The sequence below is a fragment of the Procambarus clarkii genome, chromosome 44 (genome assembly GCF_040958095.1).
Source record: "Procambarus clarkii isolate CNS0578487 chromosome 44, FALCON_Pclarkii_2.0, whole genome shotgun sequence".
NCBI classification, from domain to species: Eukaryota; Metazoa; Arthropoda; class Malacostraca; order Decapoda; family Cambaridae; genus Procambarus; species Procambarus clarkii.
The window spans coordinates 26,892,102-26,917,467 of NC_091193.1; the positions used below are offsets into that span (position 1 = coordinate 26,892,102).

General features: G+C 46.2%; 2 protein-coding genes across 2 annotated transcripts in view; one reads left to right on the plus strand and one right to left on the minus strand.

Moving 5' to 3' along the window:
* The window catches only part of LOC123745203 (serine/arginine repetitive matrix protein 2), a 213,202-nt gene that overhangs the window by 58,686 nt on the left and 129,150 nt on the right, over positions 1-25,366 (minus strand). Inside the window, 1 exon segment of the mRNA XM_069300861.1 lies at positions 1,235-1,496. Coding sequence (XP_069156962.1) covers positions 1,235-1,496 — 262 coding nt within the window.
* On the plus strand, positions 2,295-9,735 carry LOC138350269 (uncharacterized). Its single transcript, XM_069300860.1, has 2 exons — positions 2,295-2,466; positions 7,733-9,735. The coding sequence occupies exon 2, from the start codon at positions 7,842-7,844 to the stop codon at positions 8,958-8,960; it is 1,119 nt and encodes a 372-aa protein (XP_069156961.1). The 5' UTR covers positions 2,295-2,466; positions 7,733-7,841; the 3' UTR covers positions 8,961-9,735.

Genomic DNA, 25,366 nt, shown 5'->3' on the forward strand with positions numbered 1-25,366 from the left:
ACTTCCACTACTGCCTCATACTGAGCCCTCTTACTTCCGCTACTGCCTCATACTGAGCCCTCTTACTTCCACTACTGCCTCATACTGAGCCCTCTTACTTCCACTACTGCCTCATACTGAGCCCTCTTACTTCCACTACTGCCTCATACTGAGCCCTCTTACGTCCACTACTGCCTAATACTGAGCCCTCTTACTTACACTACTGCCTCATACTGAGCCCTCTTACTTCCACTACTGCCTCATACTGATCACTGTTACCTCAACTACTGCCTCATACTGAACACTGTTACCTCCACTACTGTCTAATACTAAATACTGTTACCTCCACTACTGCTTCATACTGATCACTGTTACCTCCACTACTGCTTCATACTGATCACTGTTACCTCCACTACTGCTTCATACTGATCACTGTTACCTCCACTACTGCTTCATACTGATCACTGTTACCTCCACTACTGCTTCATACTGAACAGCATTAAACAAAATACCTCATGCTGGGGTAAGATAATATAAATAGCTCTACCTCATACTGAGAAGTGCCACCTCCACTGCATACTAATAATTAATGTCTCGATTACTCCAAAATAAAATGAAAATTACCTGTACTACGTCATACTCGAATTTACCTGAGAGCCATTATCTAGTAGCCTCTGTGAAGACAGAAAGCCAGCAGCTTGTCAAACGTCCCCCCACCCCTCATTTATCCTGACAATTTTATCGATCTTGATTTTGAACTGCAGCCATGTTTTGGCCATCATGACCTGCATGGGTAGGCTGAACACTACCTGTACCAGGTCATACTAAGGAACACTACCTGTACTACGTCACACTAAGGAACACTACCTGTACTACGACACACTAAGGAACACTACCTGTGCTACAGCACATTAAGGAACACTACCTGTACTACGTCACACTAAGGAACACTTATGGGTGCACACACCCCCATAAGTGTGCGCTGTAACCCTGTGATCAGTGCTCATGCTGCACCCAATGTGTTGGAGAACTCACCAACCACTGACACTCTACCGCACATTAGTAGTGTAAAATGTGTCAATGGTTTATCGACCATTTATATTTTTATCAAACTATAAGGCTGAATATCATATAATAATATATCAAACTGTTGATATACTTAGAGTTTAAGTGGACTATTACTACTTAATTTAAAGAAAACATATAACTCAATCATATAAAATGCAAACTTCTGGCACGTTATGATTGTGGGTACCTGAGGGCAGAGGAGGGCTGCCGTGGCGGCCATATGACCTGGGAGGGCTTCCATGGCGGCCATATGACCTGGGAGGGCTTCCATGACGCCCATAGGACCTGGGAGGGCTGCCGTGACGGGTGGCGAGAGGGGGGCTGAGCTCCCGCGCTCCCAGAGGTTGTGGCGTGGGCGTTGGACCAGAGCTGGGCGGCGGGATGGACGATATAACATCACTCTTTTTGGGTGCCCTCCATCCGTTCTGGCCAGGCTTGGGGGGCACGTACTGCCGGACAGAACACTCACAGTTAATATTATAGGGGACAGGTAGACAGGAAGTGGGAGTATGTGAAGATAACAGAATTCCTGGTGACTATGACCTAAAAGAGTGGTCTGAGGGATTATGACCAGTAGGATATGATACAATTTAAAGTACAGAATCACAAAAATAGATACATTTAACTCTTAAAAAACAGATGAGAAATGGACACTGCCTTTCGGCACGAAAGGTGGTGGAGTTTCCACAAGACACCTGGTGTGGTTCTCAAGCTATATCTTGCTCTAGTTAGGCCCCATTTAGATTATGCAGTTCAGTTTTGGTCGCCATATTATAGAATGGATATAAATTCACTTGAACGTGTCCAGCGTAGGATGACTAAGTTAATTCCCCAAATTAGAAATCTTTCATATGAAGAAAGATTAACAAAGCTTAAGTTGCATTCACTGGAAAGGCGAAGAGTTAGGGGTGACATGATAGAGGTTTACAAGTGGATGAATGGACATAACCGGGGGGATATTAATAGGGTATTAAAAGTATCAACACAGGACAGAACACGAAACAATGGATATAAATTGGATAAGTTTAGATTTAGGAAAGACTTGGGTAAATACTGGTTCAGTAACAGGGTTGTTGATTTGTGGAACCAATTGCCGCGTAACATTGTGGAGGTGGGGTCCCTCGATTGTTTCAAGCACGGGTTGGACAAGTATATGAGTGGGATTGGGTGGTTATAGAATAGGAGCTGCCTCGTATGGGCCAATAGGCCTTCTGCAGTTACCTTTGTTCTTATGTTCTTATGTTTCTAATCGGGAAGGAAGAGACAATTGTGCAGCGCGTTCCGCAAGGTGCGGTGCAGCCAGTCTGGGTGGCATAAATAGCGTGGGAGAAGAGGTCTCGCCCTCACTCCATTCCCGCCATGGTCCGCGACTCATGAAGCTCCACGAACTGCACCGCGCCGCGCCTCAACGACACTTGGGTCAGTACTCTATCCTGCATCTCCAGTCTGCTTTACGGTGTACAAGGGACATCTCAAGCAATGGATCTCATGCCCGCTACAACGGTCCCAGATCTGACGCTCCCTGATCCTACGGGGCCTTCGACCTCCCAGGCTGGTACGGCAGGGGCCCCCTGCCCTACTCAGCCAACCTTAAGGTAAAGAGAGATTTTCTGTTCAAGTTTAGTCAGGTCTGTCCCCAGTGCCGGCATGTGCCCAGCGCCGTCCCTCGTGGTCCGTACGTGCCGCCTTAGCTAGTTCTTTAGGGCCTTCCGCCTGTTTGCCTGTCTGGGGTATGCAGGTGCGCCCTTCAGGTCGGGACTGGTGCTGATGTTTGCTGCTGCCACAATGCCCGGGCCGGCGTGTATTCTGCGCCGTGCCTGTGCGGGCCACGCCAGGTAGTGCTTCCTCCCAGACGTGCACTAGGGGCACCAGTCTGTCGTGTTCCCTAGGCGTGCCCCTAGGGGCCCTGTTTCATGCCGCACCCGGCCGTGGGTGCTCGGCCAGGCTCCCTACAAGTGGCCTGGCGTCACCCTCTGTGGCGACGCCACGTGGCCAGGTTTCAGTGGTCCTGTGCCCCTGGGGCCCGGCCCTAGGGGCCCAAGCCCGGTAGGCGGCACCCACGTGGCTTGGAGCTCGGTGGAGTACTCGTCCCAGGTGTGTCCCTTGCTTCCTTCCTGCCCTCTCAGGCGTCCTTTCTGGAGCCTGGTATGCTGTGTCCCCTAGGCTTGTCCCTAGGGGCCATGGTTCATGCCGCGCTCAGTCGTGCGTGGCCGGCCAGGCTCCCTACAAGCGGACTGGCGTCACCCTCTGCGGCGACGCCACGTGGCCAGGTTTCAGTGGTCCTGGGGCCCGGCCCTAGGGGCCCAAACCCAGTAGGCGGCGCCCACGTGGCTTGGAGCTCGGTGGAGCACTCGTCCCAGGTGTGCCCTTCGCTTCCTTCCTGCCCTCCCAGGTGTCTTTCCTGGAGCACGGTATGCTGTGTCCCCTAGGCTTGTCCCTAGGGGCCACGGTTCGTGCCGCGCTCGGTCGTGCGTGCCCGGCTGGGCTCCCTGGAAGCAGCCTGGCGTCACCCTTGGCAGTGACGCCTCGTGGCCAGGTTATACTAGTTGTCTCTGTCCCTAGGGCCCGACCCTAGGGGCCCATGCCAAGGTCGGCATCACCCACGTGGCATGGCGCTCCATGGAGCGCTTGCCCTGGGTTGTGTTTTGCTTCCTTCCTGTCCCTCTTCCTCACGCCCACGAGCAGGAGACGCCCATGTGGCGGTGGTGTCCCGGTGGGCAGACCCCGAAGCTTCCTTGCCTAAGGGCTGCCTTTGCATCAGGGTTCGGCTTAGCCGAGAGCCTTCCCGGCTTCTGCTGTCTCTCCGGCCCAGGCTGGGGGCCACTACAGCTTCTATGGCCAGGCACGCAGTGGCTTGTTTGCCTTACGCCGCCCCTAGAGCCCCGGTTCCCGGGTTCTTTCCTGCTATGTTACAGGTGGCTGCCAGGTCCGACTGGTGTACCCAGGCATGTTTGTTCCCAGACGTTTCGTCTGATCGGTGTTGCCGGCACGTTTGTTCCCAGACGTTGTCTCGGCACATTGTTCCCAGACATCTTGTCTGACCGGTGTAGCCGGCTTGTTCGTACCCAGACGTTTTGTCTGGCTGGAGTAGCCCGGCATGTTCGTCCCCGATGTTTTGCCTGTCCGGGGTAGCCCTGCTTGTTCGTACCCAGATGTTTGTCTGGCCGATGTAGCCCAGCTTGTTCGTACCCAGACGTTTTGTCTGGCCGGTGTCGCCCGGCGTGTTTGTACCCAGATGTTTTGTCTGGCCGGTGTAGCCCGGCTTGTTCGTACCCAGACGTTTGTCTGGCTGGTGTAGCCCAGCTTGTTCGTCCCAGACGTCTTGTCTGACCGGTGTAGCCCGGCTTGTTCGTACCCAGACATTTTGTCCGTCCGGTGTAGCCGCCATGTTGTTCCCACATGTACACGTTCCCTCCAGTTCTCCCTGTTCAGTTCTACTACCTTATGTGTAGGAGCCCTGTCGTAGAGCGGTCTGTCCGTTTTGGTGGGCTACTCTATGTTATTTATATTATTTATTTAAGATTTTCTAAAATTAATTGATTACATTGTTCAGCTTTCAGTTATGTCTTGTATTTACTTAAAATTAATAATACTGTTGCAGTGTTAAAGCAGTGTCCATTTCTAGTGGGATACTCAAATAATTTTGATTTTTACTTTTGAGAATAATAGTTTTAATTCTAACCAAACTATACCATGAATAATACTGTTTTAATATAACCAAACTATACCATGAATAATACTGTTTTAATATAACCAAACTATACCATGAATAATACTGTTTTAATCTGCCATCTTTAATCTTTAATCTTTAATCTTTTAATCTTTAATGCTGCCACAGGGCAGCATCTTGGGACCTCTTCTATTTCTTATATACATTAATGATCTGCCTAATGTCTCTAACATTCTGAAACCTATTTTGTTTGCTGATGATACTACACTCATCTACTCCAACCCCAACCCACATACACTAAATGATGTTGTTAATAATGAACTAAAAAAAGTCCACTTATGGATGTCAACCAACAGACTAACACTTAACATAGAAAAGACCTACTACATCCTATTTGGAAGCAAATCTACAAATGCAATTCAGCTTCAGATTGACAATGTAAACATTAGCAATAAAAATGATGGAAAGTTTCTTGGCATATTCCAAGACAAGAGACTCAACTTCAGTACCCACATACAACACATAACTAAGAAAGTCTCTAAAACAGTTGGTATACTCTCCAAAATCAGATATTATGTAACTAACTCTGCTCTCATCTCTCTATATTATGCACTAATCTATCCCTATCTCAACTATGGTATCTGTGCATGGGGTTCAACCACTGCAAACCACCTCAAGTCCATCATCACCCAGCAAAAATCTGCTATCAGAATAATATCAAATTCTGCTTTCAGACAACACACAGCCCCCTTGTTTAACTCCCTAAACATGCTAAACATAATCTCACTCCACAAAAATTCTCTTGTGTCAACTATATTTACAAAACCCTGTTCTTAAATGCAAATCTTTGTCTGAAACTCTACCTGGACAGATGTAATAGGACCCATTATCACCACACCAGAAATAAATATCTATTTGATATGCCCAGTGTTAAACATAATCTGTGTAAACACTCTATGCAAATAAAGGGACCCAGTTTATGGAACTCACTCCCTACTGAATTGAAAAGCTGTCCAACTTTTACATCATTCAAAAGCAATACTAAAAAGTACCTAATTTCATCTTCATAGTTTTTCACTTTTTGCCTTAAAATTGCACTGTATCAATTGCTACCCAATCTCCCAACCTTTATGTTCCCAATTTGAACATCTTTACCATTATGATCATTGCTGTTTTCTTATATGTGCTGCCAATCTGTTGTATGGTGTTTATAAATCTTGTTTATCTGTATCTTTTGCTACCCAGTCTCCCAATCTTTATGTACCCATTCTGAACATCTTTACCATTGTGATCATTGCTGTCTTATATGTGCTGTCAATCTGCTGTATGGTGTCTATTAATCTTGTTTAAATTACTAATCAAGCTGCCAATGTAATCAATCAGAGCTTTAATATAACAATGTGCTTTAATATACTTACTTATCTCTCTCATCTCATTTTTCTCTTGTAATGTATCTTTATCATTTATCAATTCTGATTGAAATTACCTACTTAAAATTATCTGCTAGATCAAGGACCTGCCCGAAACGCTGCGCGTACTAGTGGCTTTACAAGAATGTAAATACTGTACTATCCAATGTATTCTCACAAACCCAATGTACCTTCTTGTATATATATAAATAAATAAAAATAAATAAATAAATCTATCCAAACTATCCCAATGAATATTACTGTTTTAATCTAATCAACCTATACCATGAATAATACTGTTTTAATCTACCTAAACTATCCATGAATATTACTGTTTTAATCTTTTTAATTGTTCAGCTTTAAATACAAGTATATTATTAACACTGTCTTAATCTATTTAATTGATTAGCTTCAGTTATGAATTGTATTTACTCTGCTATTTATTCTCTGCTTTTTCTAGCATTGCTTAAGCCTCATGCTTTTCTTGCTGTTTTATCGGCCTTGCATTCATGTTTTGTATCCATCACGGCACGTTATTCAACAGGGAGTCTGCTCCTATTTTGGCGTCTTTATTTATCTATATTATTTATCTATATTTTATCTATATAAAGCCAACAAACTTTGTAAAATCTCTTTATGTATGTACCTTACCTAAATAAAAATTATTATTATTATTATTATTATTATTATTTAACTGTGGTTTCAGATATAAATTTTGCATTGTTAGTTTCAGTTTGGTGTGTATGATGCTCTGCATTTTCCTCCTGCAATTTAGCTTTGCTTAGCTTAGCTCAGCCTTAGCTTAGCTTAGCTTTTGCTTTGCCTTTTGCCTTTAACCTTTAGTTCATTGGTCTTGCATTTGACTTGTACTCTTCTCAGCAATTTTGTTGCATTTTAAGCATGGCTCCTGCTTTTTGTTATAATTTACTTATCTCTGGCTTTCCATTGATGTTTTGTTTAATCTTGCTTACAGTCTTGAGTCACTAAGTCCCTTTCAGCTAGGTCGTACTAGTTGTTGTGTATACAGGTTGCCCCCCCCCCATTTCTCCTCCATTCCTCGTCCTATTCTTTCATACTTGCAAGTTATTCTATTTAAAGGTTAAGTAGAATAACTTGCTATTAATAATAATTATTAAATGTTAAATAATAATAATTATTTAACTTGAATAATAGAATAAATTCTTTCATACTTGCAAGTTATTCTATTTTAATGTCAACTATTCCTTTGTTCTTAAGTACTTAAGCCCTTTCCTCGGGCTTGGTCCTGCTTTTTCTGTCAGTCGGCGTTAGGCGACGTTTCTCTTCTCACTTCCCTGTTATTCTCGTTTCTTCCCCAGCCTCACGGCCCCCCCTCTTGCCGCTAGGTTCAGGAGGCATGCCTAGGCTCCGCGCTCCTTGCTGCTGTTGCTCTCCTCCTTCATCAGTTTCTCTTCAGCCCTTATCGAGCATTGGTTATCTGTCCGTTATTCTCACTCACTATGGTCACTTAATTTTACCTTTGCATTTGTTTACTTGTGTACGTGACGTTTGCTGGTGCGGCAGCTGGGTCTCCCTGCCAGCTTTTTCCCGTTAGTCCTACCGATGCTTACGTTTTATCTTTTCGCAGTGGCGAGAAGCCGAAACACGCAGCAACTGCAACACGGAAGTGGGCTCGGGCGGCGTCGACACGAGGACAACAGCGCAGTGGGGCGAACACGCAGCCGGCCAAGGCCCAGATGAAACCCGCCCATTTCGCCTCCCCCTCCTCGGGGGCCTCCTCGGGCGGCTCGGATACGGACGGCGACCACACTTCCCAGAGGCCCCCTGCTGGCAAAGCGGCGGGTGGCACAGCCTCGAAGCCTCCACCCCTTTCGGCCGACGAATGGACGACGCTGCAGGCACTCATTGCGCAGGCTCGGGGGCCCTCTCATGTCACAAGCCTTCTGGGCATGAGGACCACCGAGGCCGACCCTGCCACGGCTGCCACAGCCATCCTGCCCTCCCCGACTGACCGTCGCCCACGGACCAGGGTCAGGGGGCATACGTCGAGGCGACGTGCGAGCTCCTCCAGTCTGTCCTCTTACGATGAGTCCCCTGAGGAGAGAGCGCCCCCCCCCCCTCTTACTAGCCCCTGGCCAGAGCACCTCCGGGCGACCCCGGGTTCCAGCATCCCACTCTTGGGCGTGCACGTCCCACAGGCACTTCGGGAGAAGGTCTGGGCAAACAAGTATGTAGACCTCAGGCAATTGCTTGCCTACGAACGGGAAGCAGTATCTTTCGAGTCCCACTCTGTGCCAAACCCTGACCCCCAGGCGGCTGGTAAGAAGCAGCCGCCCCTGACGCCGGACCAGTGGGAGCATGGCCTCGACATTTACGCAACTATCTACGTCGAGAAGCACCCAGCCGAGGCCCAGGTGCTGTTCACCTATGCACGTTACGTGAAGACCATGAAGACGACCCTCAAAGGCGACTGGATGTGGTACGACAAGGCCTTCAGGTGGGACAGGGAGAGGTCGGGCTGTTTATGGTTGGACTACAGGCTGGACTTGGAATTTTGCTCGGTGCAACACCTCGCCCAGGTCGCTGCTCAGCTGACGTGGCAGGAGGCGGGGCGACCGGCAGCCCTTACTCTCTCTAGCGCCCGGGCAGCAGGGCTCCCTCCGGGCTACTGCTTCACCTACCACTCGAGGGGACCCGGCTGCACTTTCACCTCATGTTCATTCAAGCACTACTGCCCGCGCTGCCGAAGGAGGCACCCTGCCTACAGCCCATGTCCTCCAGCACGGCCCCGTGACGAACCCTCCCAAGAGCAGCGCCCCAGTCGCCACCCACAGGTTAGGGGTTCGAAGAGCTAGGCTTGACTCCAACTGGTTACGCTCCTCACTCTTTGGACTTGGTGGGGCCCTCAGCCGCCTCTAGAATGGCTTGCCGAACGGCGCTATGGCGGTCGGCAGGTGGAAGAGTGACATTTTCCTTCCTATTTGGGTAGCCGTAGTTGCTCTGCCACCCTGAGGTTTTCCCTCGCGGCCAGCGGGCACTCGCCCTTCGGGGGGGGGGGGGGGTCCGGCCTGCTGGCCTGCGGAGTGGGGGTGCAGCGCCGGTCCCCAAGTGTTCTGCTGTCTGCAGCTACTACTTTGACTTTACAGCCATTCTACTAGAAAGCAATAACTTAAGTCAGGAAATTCTTTCTCCTTATTCCTTGGTGGCACGGCCTCTGGCCTGGGGTTATTTTCTTCTCCAAATTCATATCAGGCTGTTCCAGTCTCTATGTAATTTTCTGCCGCCTGATTATTTTCCATTTTCCAGCTAGGGTTTACGATTATGTTATGTTGTTCACTTACAGTATATATTTTACTCATGGTGTCCTGACTGTTATACTTAGAGTTAGATTTATGTTCCATTCGCCTCACTGCTAATTCTAGACAATAGGCCATTAGGTTTCTGCAGAGTTTGTTACTAGGCTATAAGATTACTTTTATTTTACTACGGGTGTACAATTTAAGTTATTTCGTGTACTTTGAGTTAGCCACGGCTATGTTATACAATTGTTAAGACTTACTTAGATGCCTGTTTTACTTCTGCAGAATTATTTACCTGTACTTCTACTACGTAATAAATAAGCCCCCATACTGTTGGTGTCTTCCTTCCCCTGATCAGAAAAACAAATCCACAGGAGCCGTGATGAAAGTTCGAATCTATGCGCTGGGTGTTGCCAAGCACACTCTAGTCGACTACACCATGACATGGTCATAAGAATTGCATCCTGGGGTACTACTGCACCCTCAAGGATACCGAGGCTTCCACTGAAGCCAAACTGGGGTTTCACACAATTCCCCCCATACACTCGGGCTCTGTCGTCCAGTAGGTCTACTTCTATCACGATAATGTGATTTCTCTGTGTATTGAAAGAGGGGCGTCAGGGGTAGAACTGTTGGAGAGCCCGAAAAACGTTTTTCTGTAGAGGGACATGATGAGGGAAGAGGAAAGGAAGGCAGCAAAAGCAAGGAGGAGATGCAAGGGAAGGGATGTGAATGGGGGATCCACAGGACTCGGCTCAGTATCCCCAGTAACCTCAGAGGGGAATGGGAATCCCCTCACCAGCAGGCCAGTATTCCCAGGGAGGAATATAACAGAAACCTCCCACCATCCCACCCCATGACCATTACCCCCCCCCCCTCCAATCACCTTCACTTTCCCAACTAGTAGAGATCCTCTCCAGACCATGCTCTTTTCCCTCCTGCTCCCCAACCCCAGGCCCCCCATGCCCTCCTTCTTCCCCACATCAGACCCTCCCTGTTCCCACACCCTATGCCCTCCCCTGTTTTTCCAGCCCATACCCTTCCCAGTTTCCCCACCCCAAGCTCTCCATCCTACCACACCCACCTCCCTCCCTGCCCCCTGCCCCCACCCCAGGCACCCCTACCCTCCCCAATCCCTGACCTGCCAGAGCCCCCTCTACCCCAGGCTCTCTTTCATTCCCCAACCAATGACCTCCCTCCCCCCAGACCCTGTCACCTACACCACCCCAGACTCTCTTAGCTTTCCCATACCGGATCCTCCCAGCCTCCTCTCACCCCAGACCCGGCAAGTCCTCCTCCCTAGGCCCTCCCACCCCAGACACCCCTTTGTCCCCCTACTCCAGTGGAATAAACAGAAACTCTACTCTAACATAGATGGTATTACAAGCAAGGCAAGTGAAGTTAGAGAAAGAGCACAAAAAGGGAACCCAGATGTAATTGGACTCACAGAAACAAAACTCTCAGGAATCATAACAAATGTGGTGTTTCCCCAGGAATACACTGTAATAAGGAAAGAGAAGGAAGGAAGGGGGGAGGAGGTGGAGTGGCCCTACTGATAAGTAAGGAATGGAGTTTCGAGGAGATGGTTATCCCAGGCTGTGAGGGGTTCAGAGACTACATAACAGGCACCATGACAATGGGAGGGACTAAGAGTAGTAGTAGCAGTGATATATAACCCTCCACCAAATGACAGAAGACCAAGGCAAGAGTATGACAACAACAACAACAACACGGCAGTTAACACTATAATTGAGAGAGCAGCCACTGCTGCCTGTAGAAATAGATAACATCTGCTCATCATGAGGACTTCAATGATGGAATGATAAACTGGGAAAACAAGGAACCACATGGAGGTGAGGAAACATGGAGAGCTAAACTGTTGGAAGTGGCGACAAGAAACTTTTTAAGTCAGCATGTCAGGGGACCCACAAAAATGAGAGGCAACAATGAACCATACCATGCAAGATGATGGAGAAGATTTCACGAAAAAAGCTAGTGGAAGACCTAGAGAGAAAGAACTTTATAACACAACATCAGCATGGGTTCAGGGATGACAAATCATGCCTCACAGGACTAATTGAATTCTTTGACCAGGCAACAAAAATCATATAAGAAAGAAAGGGCTGGGCAGACTGCATATTTTTGGATTGCCAGAAAGCCTTTGACAGAGTACCACATAAGAGCCTAGTGCACAAGTTGGAGATGCAGGCAGGAGTGAAAGGGTAGGTACTCCATTGGATAAGGGAGTACCTAAGCAACAGAAGACAGCGAGTCATTGTGAGGAGTGAGGTCTCTAAGTGGCGAGGCGTCACCAGTGGAGTTCCGCAGGGATCAATCCTTGGACCTATACTGTTTCTGATATATGTAAATGATCTTCCAGAGGGAATAGACTCGTCCCTCTTAATGTTTGCTGATGATGCAAAAATGGGAAATGAAGTCCTTCATCAAACGGACAGAGAGATAGATCTAGGAGTTGATATCCGCCAAACCTGTCTCCTGAAGCCCACATCAAAAGGCATAAATAGGCGGTTGATGCGAGGCTGGCTAACCTATGAACAGTCTTCAGAAACCTGTGTAAGGAATCTTTCAGAACCTTGTATACCACGTATGTAAGACCAATTCTGGAGTATGCAGCCCCAGCATGGAGCCCGTACCTTGTCAAGCAAAAGATGAAGCTTGAAAAAGTTCAGAGGTATGCCACTAGGCTAGTCCCAGAACTAAGAGGCATGAGTTACGAGGAAAGGTTGCGGGAAATGCACCTTACGTCGCTGGAAGACAGAATAGCTCGGAAAGACATGATCACCACATACAAAATCCACAGAGAAATTGACAGGGTAGACTAGGATGGATTATTTATCATGGGTGGTACATGCACAAGGGGACACAGGTGGAAGTTGAGTACCCAAAGGAATCATAGAGACATTAGAAAGAACTTTTTCAGTGCCAGAGTAGTTAGTAAATGGAATGCACTAGGAAGTGATGTGGTGGAGGCTGACTCCATACACAGTTTCATATGTAGATATGATAGAGCTCGTAAAGCTCAGGAATCTGTACACCAGTAGATTGATGGTTGAGAGGCGGGACCAAAGACCCAAAGCTCAACCCCCGTAAGCACAATTAGGTGAGTGCACACACACACACACACACACACACACACACACACACACACACACACACACACACACACACACACACACACACACACACACACACACACACACACACACACACACACACACACACACACACACACACACACACTCACAGGAGGACAGCTTGAGGCTTCAGGAAGACCTGGACAAGCTGCAGGAATGGTCGAACAGATGGTTGTTAGAGTTTAACCCAAGCAAATGTAATGCCATGAAGATAGGGGTAGGAAGCAGGAGACCAGATATAAGGTATCATTTGGGAGATGAAATACTTCAAGAATCAGAGAGAGAGAAAGACCTGGGGGTTGATATCACGCCAGACCTGTCCCCTGAAGCTCATATCAAGAGGATAACATCAGCAGCATATGCCAGGTTGGCTAACATAAGAACGGCCTTTAGAAACTTGTGTAAGGAATCTTTCAGAACATTATATACCACATATGTCAGACCAATCCTTGGGTATGCGGCTCCAGCATGGAGTCCATATCTAGTCAAGCATAAGACTAAACTGGAAAAGGTTCAAAGGTTTGCCACCAGACTAGTACCCAAGCTGAGAGGTATGAGCTACGAGGAGAGACTACGGGAATTAAACCTCACTTCATTGGAAGACAGAAGAGTTAGGGGGGACATGATCACCACATTCAAGATTCTCAAGGGAATCGACAGGGGTAGATAAAGACAGGTTATTTAACACAAGGGGCACACGCAATAGGGGACACAGGTGGAAACTGAGTGCTCAAATGAGCCACAGAGATATTAGAAAGAACTTTTTTAGGGACATGATCACCACATTCAAGATTCTCAAGGGAATCGACAGGGGTAGATAAAGACAGTCTATTTAACACAAGGGGCACACGCACTAGGGGACACAGGTGGAAACTGAGTGCCCAAATGAGCCACAGAGATATTAGAAAGAACTTTTTTAGTGTCAGAGTGGTTGACAAATGGAATGCATTAGGCAGTGATGTGGTGGAGGCTGACTCCATACACAGTTTCAAGTGTAGATATGATAGAGCCCAGTAGGCTCAGGAACCTGTACACCTGTTGATTGACGGTTGAGAGGCGGGACCAAAGAGCCAGAGCTCAACCCCCGCAAACACAACTAGGTGAGCACAACTAGGTGAGTACACAGGGGCCTCGAGGCTGAGTAGACGGCGCTCGGGGGTCGTAGTCCTAAATGCCCGGGTTCGATTCCCGGCCGAGGAAGAAACAAATGGATAGTTTTTTCACTTGATGCTCCTATTCACCTAGCAGTAAACCATTACCTGGGAGGGTGTGTGTGTGTGAGATATACGTAGCAAAAATGAGAAAATAAATTTTGGTCTGGAGTGTGAATGATAAGTATGTTAATACTCCCAAGGCGGGTTCATACATACCAAGGCGGGTTCAAGAGCTACCATATTCCTCGTGCAGGCATAAAATACACACCTACCATACATGTATGTATGCATGTATATGTATGTATGCCGCCAGGACCGCTACACCATCCCGGCGACACCCAAATCATTATTAGAATAGAATCTCAGGAATGATAATTGACGGCCGGAGTTGGTGGCGTGCTGCCTGGCCTCACCACACACCCTCACCACACACAGCCTCACCACACAGCTTCACCACACAGCCTCACCACACACAGCTTCACCACACACAGCCTCACCACACACAGCCTCACCACACACAGCCTCACCACACAGCCTCACCACACACACCCTCAACACACACAGCCTCACCACACAGCCTCACCACACACAGCCTCACCACACAGCCTCACCACACACAGCCTCATCACACAGCCTCACCATACAGCCTCACCACACACAGCCTCACCACACAGCCTCACCACACAGCCTCACCACACACAGCCTCACCACACACAGCCTCACCACACACAGCCTCACCACACACAGCCTCACCACACAGCCTCACCACACACAGCCTCACCACACACAGCCTCACCACACACAGCCTCACCACACACCCTCACCACACAGCCTCACCACACACAGCCTCACCACACACAGCCTCACCACATAGCCTCACCACACACAGCCTCACCACACACAGCCTCACCACACACAGCCTCACCACACACAGCCTCACCACACAGCCTCACCACACACAGCCTCACCACACACCCTCACCACACACAGCCTCACCACACACAGCCTCACCACACACAGCCTCACCACACGCAGCTTCACCACACACAACCTCACCACACACAGCCTCACCACACACAGCCTCACCACACACAGCCTCACCACACACAGCCTCACCACACACAGCCCCACCACACACAACCTCACCACACACAGCCTCACCACACACAACCTCACCACACACAGCCTCACCACACACAGCCTCACCACACACAGCCTCACCACACAGCCTCACCACACACAGCCTCACCAGACACAGCCTCACCACACAGCCTCACCACACACAGCCTCACCACACACAGCCTCACCACACACAGCCTCACCACACAGCCTCACCACACACAGCCTCACTACACACAGCCTCACCACACACAGCCTCACCACACAGCCTCACCACACACAGCCTCACTACACACAGCCTCACCACACACAGCCTCACCACACACAGCCTCACCACACAGCCTCACCACACACAGCCTCACCACACATAGTGAACGGGGTGATGTACCTGCGTCGATATATCCGCTAGTGGCGACCTTGACATTGTGAAGGAATGTTGGTTTATGTGTGGCCTGGTGAGGCGCTGTCTGGTGTGGCGCTGTCTGGTGTGGCGCTGCCAGGTGAGGCGCTGTCTGGTGTGGCGCTGCCTGGTGTGGCGCTGCCAGGTGTGGCGCTGTCTGGTGTGGCGCTGCCAGGTGTGGCGCTGCCAGGTGTGGTGCTGTCTAGTGTGGCGCTGCCAGGTGTGGCGCTGCCAGGTGTGGCGCTGCCAGGTGAGGCTCCCCCTCACCCACCAACATGCTCCAGTATACATATCTGCCTTAACTACTTTCACCCCCCTCCCCCCCCAACCAACTATTGTCGTACACCCCCCCAAAAGCATCTACAGTTTATTTGTATACATTATACATTTATACATTTTCTCCTGTTGTGTTGAGGACAGTGACGACCTCTACAGGGAACGCTCCCAGCGTCACTCATCGTGTGAGTGGACACACCGCCATAGTGACAGTATTGGGCGGCGCCACTCATTCTGTGAGTGGACACACCGCCATAGTGACAGTATTGGGCAGCGCCACTCATCCTGTGAGTGGACACACCGCCATAGTGACAGTATTGGGCAGCGTCACTCATCCTGTGAGTGGACACACCGCCATAGTGACAGTATTGGGCAGCGTCACTCATCCTGTGAGTGGACACACCGCCATAGTGACAGTATTGGGCAGCGTCACTCATCCCGTGAGTGGACACACCGCCATAGTGACAGTATTGGACAGCGTCACTCATCCTGTGAGTGGACACACCGCCATAGTGACAGTATTGGACAGCGTCACTCATCCTGTGAGTGGACACACCGCCATAGTGACAGTATTGGGCAGCGTCACTCATCCCGTGAGTGGACACACCGCCATAGTGACAGTATTGGACAGCGTCACTCATCCTGTGAGTGGACATACTGCCATAGTGACAGTATTGGACAGCGTCACTCATCCTGTGAGTGGACACACCGCCATAGTGACAGTATTCGGCAGCGTCACTCATCCCGTGAGTGGACACACCGCCATAGTGACAGTATTGGACAGCGTCACTCATCCTGTGAGTGGACACACCGCCATAGTGACAGTATTCGGCAGCGCCACTCATACCGTGAGTGGACACCCCGCCATAGTGACAGTATTCGGCAGCGCCACTCATCCCGTGAGTGGACACACCGCCATAGTGACAGTATTGGACAGCGTCACTCATCCTGTGAGTGGACACACCGCCATAGTGACAGTATTCGGCAGCGCCACTCATCCCGTGAGTGGACACCCCGCCATAGTGACAGTATTCGGCAGCGCCACTCATCATGTGAGTGGGCACACCGCCATAGTGACAGTATTGGGCAGCGTCACTCATCCCGTGAGTGGACACACCGCCATAGTGACAGTATTCGGCAGCGCCACTCATCCCGTGAGTGGACACACCGCCATAGTGACAGTATTGGACAGCGTCACTCATCCTGTGAGTGGACACACCGCCATAGTGACAGTATTCGGCAGCGCCACTCATCCTGTGAGTGGACACCCCGCCATAGTGACAGTATTCGGCAGCGCCACTCATCCTGTGAGTGGACACACCGCCATAGTTACAGTATTGGGCAGCGTCACTCATCCCGTGAGTGGACACACCGCCATAGTGACAGTATTCGGCAGCGCCACTCATCCCGTGAGTGGACACACCGCCATAGTGACAGTATTCGGCAGCGCCACTCATCCCGTGAGTGGACACACCGTCATACTGACAGTATTGGTCAGCGTCACTCATCCTGTGAGTGGACACACCGTCATACTGACAGTATTGGGCAGTGCCACTCCGACCGAAATAATTTCACAGACCATTTAAGACAAAATTCGTCAGAGACCATTTAAGACCAAAAATATGACAGGGTCCAGTTTAAGCCCAAAATTTGATATAGTCCAGTAAAACCCCAAAAGTGTGTCGGAGTCCACTTTGAGACTGAAATTAATCTGAAATTGAGACCAAAATTCGTCAGAGTCCGTTTTAAGACCAAATATTGTCAGAGTCCAGTTTAAGATCAAAATTTTTCAGAGTCCAGTAAAAGACTGAAGTTAGTCAAAGACCGCATTTATAAGTTCATTTTCGCTAAGAATAGCCCAATTTTAGCTGAATTTAAAATAGTCATATTTCAGACGTAGTACAATAAATCAAAACAATTACTAAATTCTAGTTCATGTCCCCGCCTTAACCCCCTCTTGTATCTTCGTTAATACCTGATCAATTTTCCTGAAATTTAATACCACTGTATTTCAGACATAGTAAAATACAATAATTTAGTTAACGAGTTCTAGCTCATGTCCCCCGCCTTAGTTCTCCCTGTATCTTCTTTATTATCTATCCAAAACCCCTGAAATTTAAACCCAATATATTTCAGACATAGTAAATGAAGTAAATAATATTACCAATTGAAATTGAATTGAAATTGAAATAAGTTTATTGAGGTAAAATACACACAAAGGGATGAGGTAGCTCAAGCTATTCTCACCCCGTTCAGTACATCGTGTTAATACATACATATACACACATCACAATCAATAAACATATTACCGAACATTCTGAGAGATAAACATATTTTTTTTTTTTTTTTTTTGAGATATATACAAGAGTTGTTACATTCTTGTACAGCCACTAGTACGCGTAGCGTTTCGGGCAGGTCCCTGGAATACGATCCCCGCCGCGAAGAACGTTTTTTCATCCAAGTACACATTTTACTGTTGCGTTAAACAGAGGCTACAGTTAAGGAATTGCGCCCAGTAAATCCTCCCCGGCCAGGATACGAACCCATGACATAGCGCTCGCGGAACGCCAGGCGAGTGTCTTACCACTACACCACGGAGACTGTTATACATACATTATACTGTTGATATACATTTCCTCCTTCACAAGTAGTATGGTATCAGACGTACACACAAATACTTTTATGACCTAGTTATACTGTATAGACAATTTGCAAGAGACATGCAGATAATTCAACAAAAAATTACAATCTTGGTGCAAAATTCTTATATCTCTCAAGAATATCATCAACCTTTCCGTTGTGACACATCCAGGCTATTTGTTCAGGAACAGTCCTTATCTCAGTGTTTCTATATACATTAATCAACGGACAATTCAGGAACAAGTAGTGTATTGTGAGGACTAATAATAAACAGAAGCTCCCCTATGACTCTGTAATATCCCCATTGGCCAAACTATTATGTATTAACGATAAGACCTACCATTAATGTATGATGACTTACTGTAAATATGTAGCTCTTGTAATAGCACTTTCTCTGTAACTAGCTGACATTGTATCTATAAGGTGTGAAGGATTGAAGAAATTGTTTATGTAATAATCTAAGATGAGGTCTGATAAAGACCTTTTGTGCCCTCTGTAATGCTTTTGCGCTACCGCTCACAGGATGAGTATGGGGTGCACAATAAGCTAGCCGCCTTCGGCGGCAACAAATCAAAAAATAATGGGCCAGGGTGTGAGACCTTAACATACCACATAGTTTACACTTCGTGTCATTATCATGAACATCTATCCCATATTCCCAGTAATATTTGTACCCAAGCCTGAGCCGCATGTACACAGAGTCACTCCAAGCATTTCTCCTTTTACCATAAGTGAAATGGGTGTTTTGACTCACATACATATAGTGTTGCATGGTTTGACTTCTCTCATACATTATCTCTCTCCTCTCCACTCCTGCCTGTGCCTGAATATTTCTGATTTTGCTTCTTATTTGTCTCATTGTGAATTCACATTCAATGTCAACTTGTGGTTTTGATGTGGCACGTTTGGCCAAGTCATCCGCCACCTCGTTGAGCACTATTCCAACATGAGATGGAATCCACATGAATTTCACACTATAACCTTTCAGCTGTATCTCAGTTATTCTTTTCTTACAATCCTCAACTATAGACATGAAGACTGGCTTTCGACTGTTTAAGGAATCAAGTGCTCCTCAGCTATCGACAAATACAAAAACATTTTTGTCGTCATGACGTACTTCCTCCATATTACCAATTGCTAGCTCCCGTTCCCCACCTTACTTTACCCTTATAACTTCTTTACTAACAGTGTAATCCTCCTGAAATTGAAGATCGTTATATTTTGTATGTAGTAAAATAGATCCGAACACTTATCGAGTTCTAGCTCTTGTCCTCTGCCTTACTTTACTGTTACAACTCTGTCAATACCCAATCAATTTCCCTGAAATTTAGCATTGCTTTATTTCAGACATAGGAAAATGCAATAATTTAGTTACCGAGCTCCAGCTCCTGTCCCCCACAATAGTTCATTTGTACAAGTTCTTCAATACCAGGCCAATTTTCCCGAAATTTAAAACAGACTTACTTCTAACTAAGTAAGTAAAGAAAATAGAGTTACTGAAGTCTAGCTCTTATTCCCTGCCTTAGTTCGCTCCTGTAAGTTAATTATTATCTGACCAAATCCCCTGAGATTTAAAACCTCTGTATTTCAGACAGAGTAAAATACAACTATTTAGTTACCGAGCTCCAACTCTCATCTCCCACCCTAGTTCATTCTCGTATCACTCTTAGAGCCATCAAATATAATCTTAGATCCATCAATGTTATCTTCTAAGTCATCAAAGATAATGTCTTAAACATCGAGAATACTCTCCAGGCATTAAATAAACTCTCAGTGTAACAAACGTTGTTCTTCACTCATCAGACAATAGTCACTAACATCTTTCTTCAAGACATGTGAACTAAGACCCAACATTATGTAGCTTTACACAACTTTACTTATTATATCAAACTAAACATGTGCAAACTTTATGTACTAATAAACTTACGCTTCGAGTAAAAATAAATAAAATAACTAACTTTTATATAGTAAAACCTTCACTAAGTTATTTACAGTCAAAACTTGATAATAACTCTTTCACGAAACTAACTAAATACCCTGAGATTTAAAACATAGATATTTCAGCTGTAGTAAATAAGACCAAGGTAGTTACCGAGTTTCAGCTCTTGTCCTCCACCCTAGTTTGTTGCTGTAAGTTAATTATTACCACTATAATCCCCTGATATTTAAACCCCACTACACTTCAGACATCTGTAAAATATATCAACAAGCAAATTACCGAAGTCCAGATCCCGTCCTCTGCTTTAGTTCATCAAACTTAATTATTTCAGATGAAGAAATAAGGGATTTATCCCTTATTTCCCTTATTTCCTGCCCGAAATGCTTTGTGTAATAGTGGCTTTAGGCATTGTATGTACTAGCTATCTATTAATCCAACAAACTTTGTAAAATCTCTTGTATGTATGTACCTTACCTAAATAAATATTTATTTATTTATTTAAGACGCTCCCAGTCTATCACCTTTCTCAGAGTAAATATCCTTTCCTGCAGGACCCTTTGTTTACTCAGCTATGTTAATAGTCATTCACACGGCCATATCACCCCTTACCTTTTCCCGCCATTATCACCCCACACCCTCTACCTTCCCTCTTACTTTCCCATCCCTTACCTCCCTCACCCCTTACTTTCCACCCCTCCCTTACCTTCCCCAACTCCCTTTCGCCCTTATCGTCCCCTCCCTCTCCCCCTATTCCCCCTTTATCTTGCCCTCACCCCCCCCCCCTACTCTCCCTTGATCTCACCCATCTCCCCAACTCTCCCTTCCCCAGAGTCATGCACAACTCTGTACCCTCCAGAAGGTACAAAATACAGCTATTATCCAATAATCTTGCTTTGTATTCTGTGTTATTTGTCATATTCTTAATGTTCTCAGCAAGTTCGAATCATATTCTCGTATTCTCTTCCATGTTCTCTGTGTTCTTTTTCATGTTCTCATAATGTTCTTAACAAGTTCGTTGTTCATTCTTCGTATTCTGTGTTCTTCGTCATTATTCACGTTCACTGCAAGTTCATGTTCCCCAAAAGTTTACTGTGTTCATCTCATTCTCGTTCTTGTTCACTGTGTTCTTTGTCATGTTCCCCGTATGTTCACTGTGTTCTTTGTCATGTTCCCCGTATGTTCTGTGTTCACCGCATTCTCTTACGTGTTCTTTAAAATCAAATGTACAAGTGTTATCTTCACATTCAGTACGCAATGTGCCAAGACAAACCTTTAACTAAAATATTCGTCAATCAACTAAAAAGTCATGATTAACCTCGTTCAACACTGATCTTAAGTAACATAACCTCTCTCTTAGCTAAACATAGTCAATGGAAACTAAAAGTATTCGTCAATCAACTGAAAATAGCCACGTTCATCATCTTTCCTTGCCGTTTCTTAACTAAAATAACCTTTCTCTAAGCTAAAAATAGTCAAATGAAACTTTCCAACACTGTTCATAACTAACTTTATCTATCGTCATTCAGCTAAAAAAGTGCCACGTTCATAATTTCTTAACTAAAAATAACACTTCTCTTAACTAAAAAAAAATAGGGAAATACATTATCTTTCACCCTTTCTTAACTAAAATATCTCTCCAAAGCACATTTGTTCATCAAATGATACTCTCTCATGTCATCTTATTCTCCCACAACACGCTCAAAGACACTAACAATACCATTCACATCATCAAAAATTATTTTCAGAGTCCTCAAAGAAACTTTGTAAGTCACCTTCGATCATCAAAGAAACTCTCAGAGCCATCAAATATAATCTTAGATCCATCAATGTTATCTTCTAAGTCATCAAAGATAATGTCTTAAACATCCAGAATACTCTCCAGGCATTAAATAAACTCTCAGTGTAACAAACGTTGTTCTTCACTCATCAGACAATAGTCACTAACATCTTTCTTCAAGACATGTGAACTAAGACCCAACATTATGTCGATCCTATCTTAGTGACAGACACCCATATGTAACCATCAATGATACAACTTCTTCCACTCTACCAATTACCGTTGGAGTGCCACAGGGCAGCATCTTAGGACCTCTTCTATTTCTTATATATATAAACGATCTGCCTAATGTCTCTAATATTCTCAAACCTATATGGTTTGCTGACGATACTACCCTTATCTATTCAAACCTCAACCCACATACACTAAATAATGTTGTGAATAATGAATTAAAAAAAGTCCACTTATGGATGCCAACGAACAAACTAACATTAAACATCGAAAAGACCTACTACATCTTATTTGGAAGCAAATCATCAAATGCAATTCAGCTACAGATAGACAACATTAACATCAGTAATAAAAATGATGGCAAGTTTCTTGGCCTATTCCTAGACAAGAGACTCAACTTCAGCACTCACATTCAACACATAACTAAGAAAGTCTCTAAGACAGTTGGTATACTCTCTAAAATCAGATATTATGTTCCTAACTCTGCTCTCCTCTCACTATATTATGCACTAATCTACCCCTATCTTAATTATGGTATCTGTGCATGGGGGTCTACCACTGCAAACCACCTTAAGCCCATCATCACACAGCAAAAATCTGCTATCAGAATAATAACTAACTCTGCTCTAACTCTGTTCTCTGAATACCACTGCATAACCCTACCTAACCTACCCTATGCTAACCTATCCTTACTTTCCTAATGTAACTTATATAGTCCAACTTACACAATCTAACCTATCCTATGCTAACCTATCCTTACTTTCCTAATGTAACTTACATAGTCCAACTTACCTATCTGAGTTAACTTTCCCAACCTGACATGACCTAATTTACTTAGCTTACACAAAGTAACTTTCCTTACCTAACCTAACTATCCTAATGTAACTTACCTATTCCCCTACTTGAGCTAACTTACACGACCTAACTTACATAACTTAGCATAACTAATGTAACTTAAACACAACTTACTTCCTCCCTATCTGATCTAACTTACTTAACCTGACATGACCTAACTTACATAACTTAGCTGATATAACTTAACTTACCTAACCTATCTATCCTAATGTAACTTACCTAACTTACATAACCTAACCCTACTTACTTAACATAACTTACCTAACCTAACTTAACTTGCGTAACCTAACCTACCTTAATGTAACTTAACTTACTTAACCTAACTTAGCTAAACTTATCTAGCATAACCTAACCTAATCTTACTAACTTAACATAACTTACCTAACCTAACTTACCAAACCTAACCTAACTTAACTTACATAACCTAACCTAACCCAACTTAACTTACCTAACCAAACTCTACCTACATAACCTAACCAAACCTAACTTAACTGACTCGTAGAGTGACTCTGGAGGTGACTGGTAGAGTGACTCTGGAGGTGACTCGTAGAGTGACTCGTAGAGTGACTCTGGAGGTGACTCGTAGAGTGACCGTAGAGTGACTCGTAGAGTGACTCTGGAGGTGACTCGTAGAGTGACTCTGGAGGTGACTCGTAGAGTGACTCGTAGAGTGACTCTGGAGGTGACTCATAGAGTGACTCGTAGAGTGACTCTGGAGGTGACTCGTAGAGTGACTCTGGAGGTGACTCGTAGAGTGACTCTGGAGGTGACTCGTAGAGTGACTCTGGAGGTGACTCGTAGAGTGACTCTGGAGGTGACTTGTAGAGTGACCGTAGAGTGACTCCTGAGGTGACTCGTAGAGTGACCGTAGAGTGACTGTAGAGTGACCGTAGAGTGATTCGTAGAGTGACTCTGGAGGTGACTCGTAGAGTGACCGTAGAGTAACTCGTAGAGTGACCGTAGAGTAACTCGTAGAGTGACTCGTAGAGTGACCGTAGAGTGACTCGTAGAGTGACTCTGGAGATGACTCGTAGAGTGACTCTGGAGGTGACTCGTAGAGTGACTCTGGAGGTGACTCGTAGAGTGACTCTGGAGGTGACTCGTAGAGTGACTCTGGAGGTGACTTGTAGAGTGACTCCTGAGGTGACTCGTAGAGTGACCGTAGAGTGACTGTAGAGTGACCGTAGAGTGATTCGTAGAGTGACTCTGGAGGTGACTCGTAGAGTGACCGTAGAGTAACTCGTAGAGTGACCGTAGAGTAACTCGTAGAGTGACCGTAGAGTAACTCGTAGAGTGACTCGTAGAGTGACCGTAGAGTGACTCGTAGAGTGACTCTGGAGATGACTCGTAGAGTGACCGTAGAGTGACTCGTAGAGTGACCGTAGAGTGACTCGTAGAGTGACCGTAGAGTGAGTGGTCTGAGCAGAGTGAAGGCCCTCAGACTTTCACCCAAACAACCACACTGTGCTATAGTGTGATGGTTAAACAACCATGGTAGGAAACTGTCTTGTTATAAGAAGCACTGGTTTGTGGAGCAATGTATATATGCTGACGTAGTTAGTGTTGAGTATAAGGTATAGATCACGTGACAACCTGTGACTCCCGTAATGTGACCCGACATTGGACATGTTAACCTTGCCTTCACCTGGTAAATGGCGGCCATATTTGTAACGTCAGTCTATCTCTGTGTCTCAATATGTCTATCTATCTATCTAGCTATGTGTACTCACCTAATTGTACTCACCTAGTTGTGCTTGCGGGGGTTGAGCTCTGGCTCTTTGGTCCCGCCTCTCAACCGTCAATCAACTGGTGTACAGATTCCTGAGCCTACTGGGCTCTATCATATCTACATTTGAAACTGTGTATGGAGTCAGCCTCCACCACATCACTGCCTAATGCATTCCACCTGTTAATTATTCTAACACTGGAAAAATTATTTCTAACGTCTCTATGGCTCATGTGGGTACTAAGTTGTTACGAACCCGGATCCAGCGTCCGAGCACGGAGCAGTAACGACCACGCCATCTGTTGGCCAGCTCCCGAAACCCCCGCCAAACGGACGACGACACCTGGTGAGGACAAGGTGTACCAGCCACAAGGGCCAGTTTCCAGTCCTGTGTAGCTCACAACACAGCCGCCACTGACCTCTGGTGAGGTGGTGCTCCGACGACAGCGCCATCTATGGACTGGATACGTCAGGTGTTTGTGCCCGAGCCCGTAAGTGAGGTGTTTTAGTGTCCCAGTTATTGATGACGTGTCTGCTTACAGAGCCGACCTGGGACTGCTGTGATGGAAGTGGAGTCAGTCTACCCGAGGCACCCAGTCTCCATACCTTGAACCTTGCTGCAGCTGTTGTGAAGTCGTCCCCCCGGAAGAACACTGTGGTGTGTTAGCCTGCCAGTGGAGTGGCAGTAAA

Bases quoted from the DNA above. Each gene is read 5' to 3' on its own strand.
- LOC138350269 (XM_069300860.1), top strand. From the start codon at position 7,842: ATGAAACCCGCCCATTTCGCCTCCCCCTCCTCGGGGGCCTCCTCGGGC.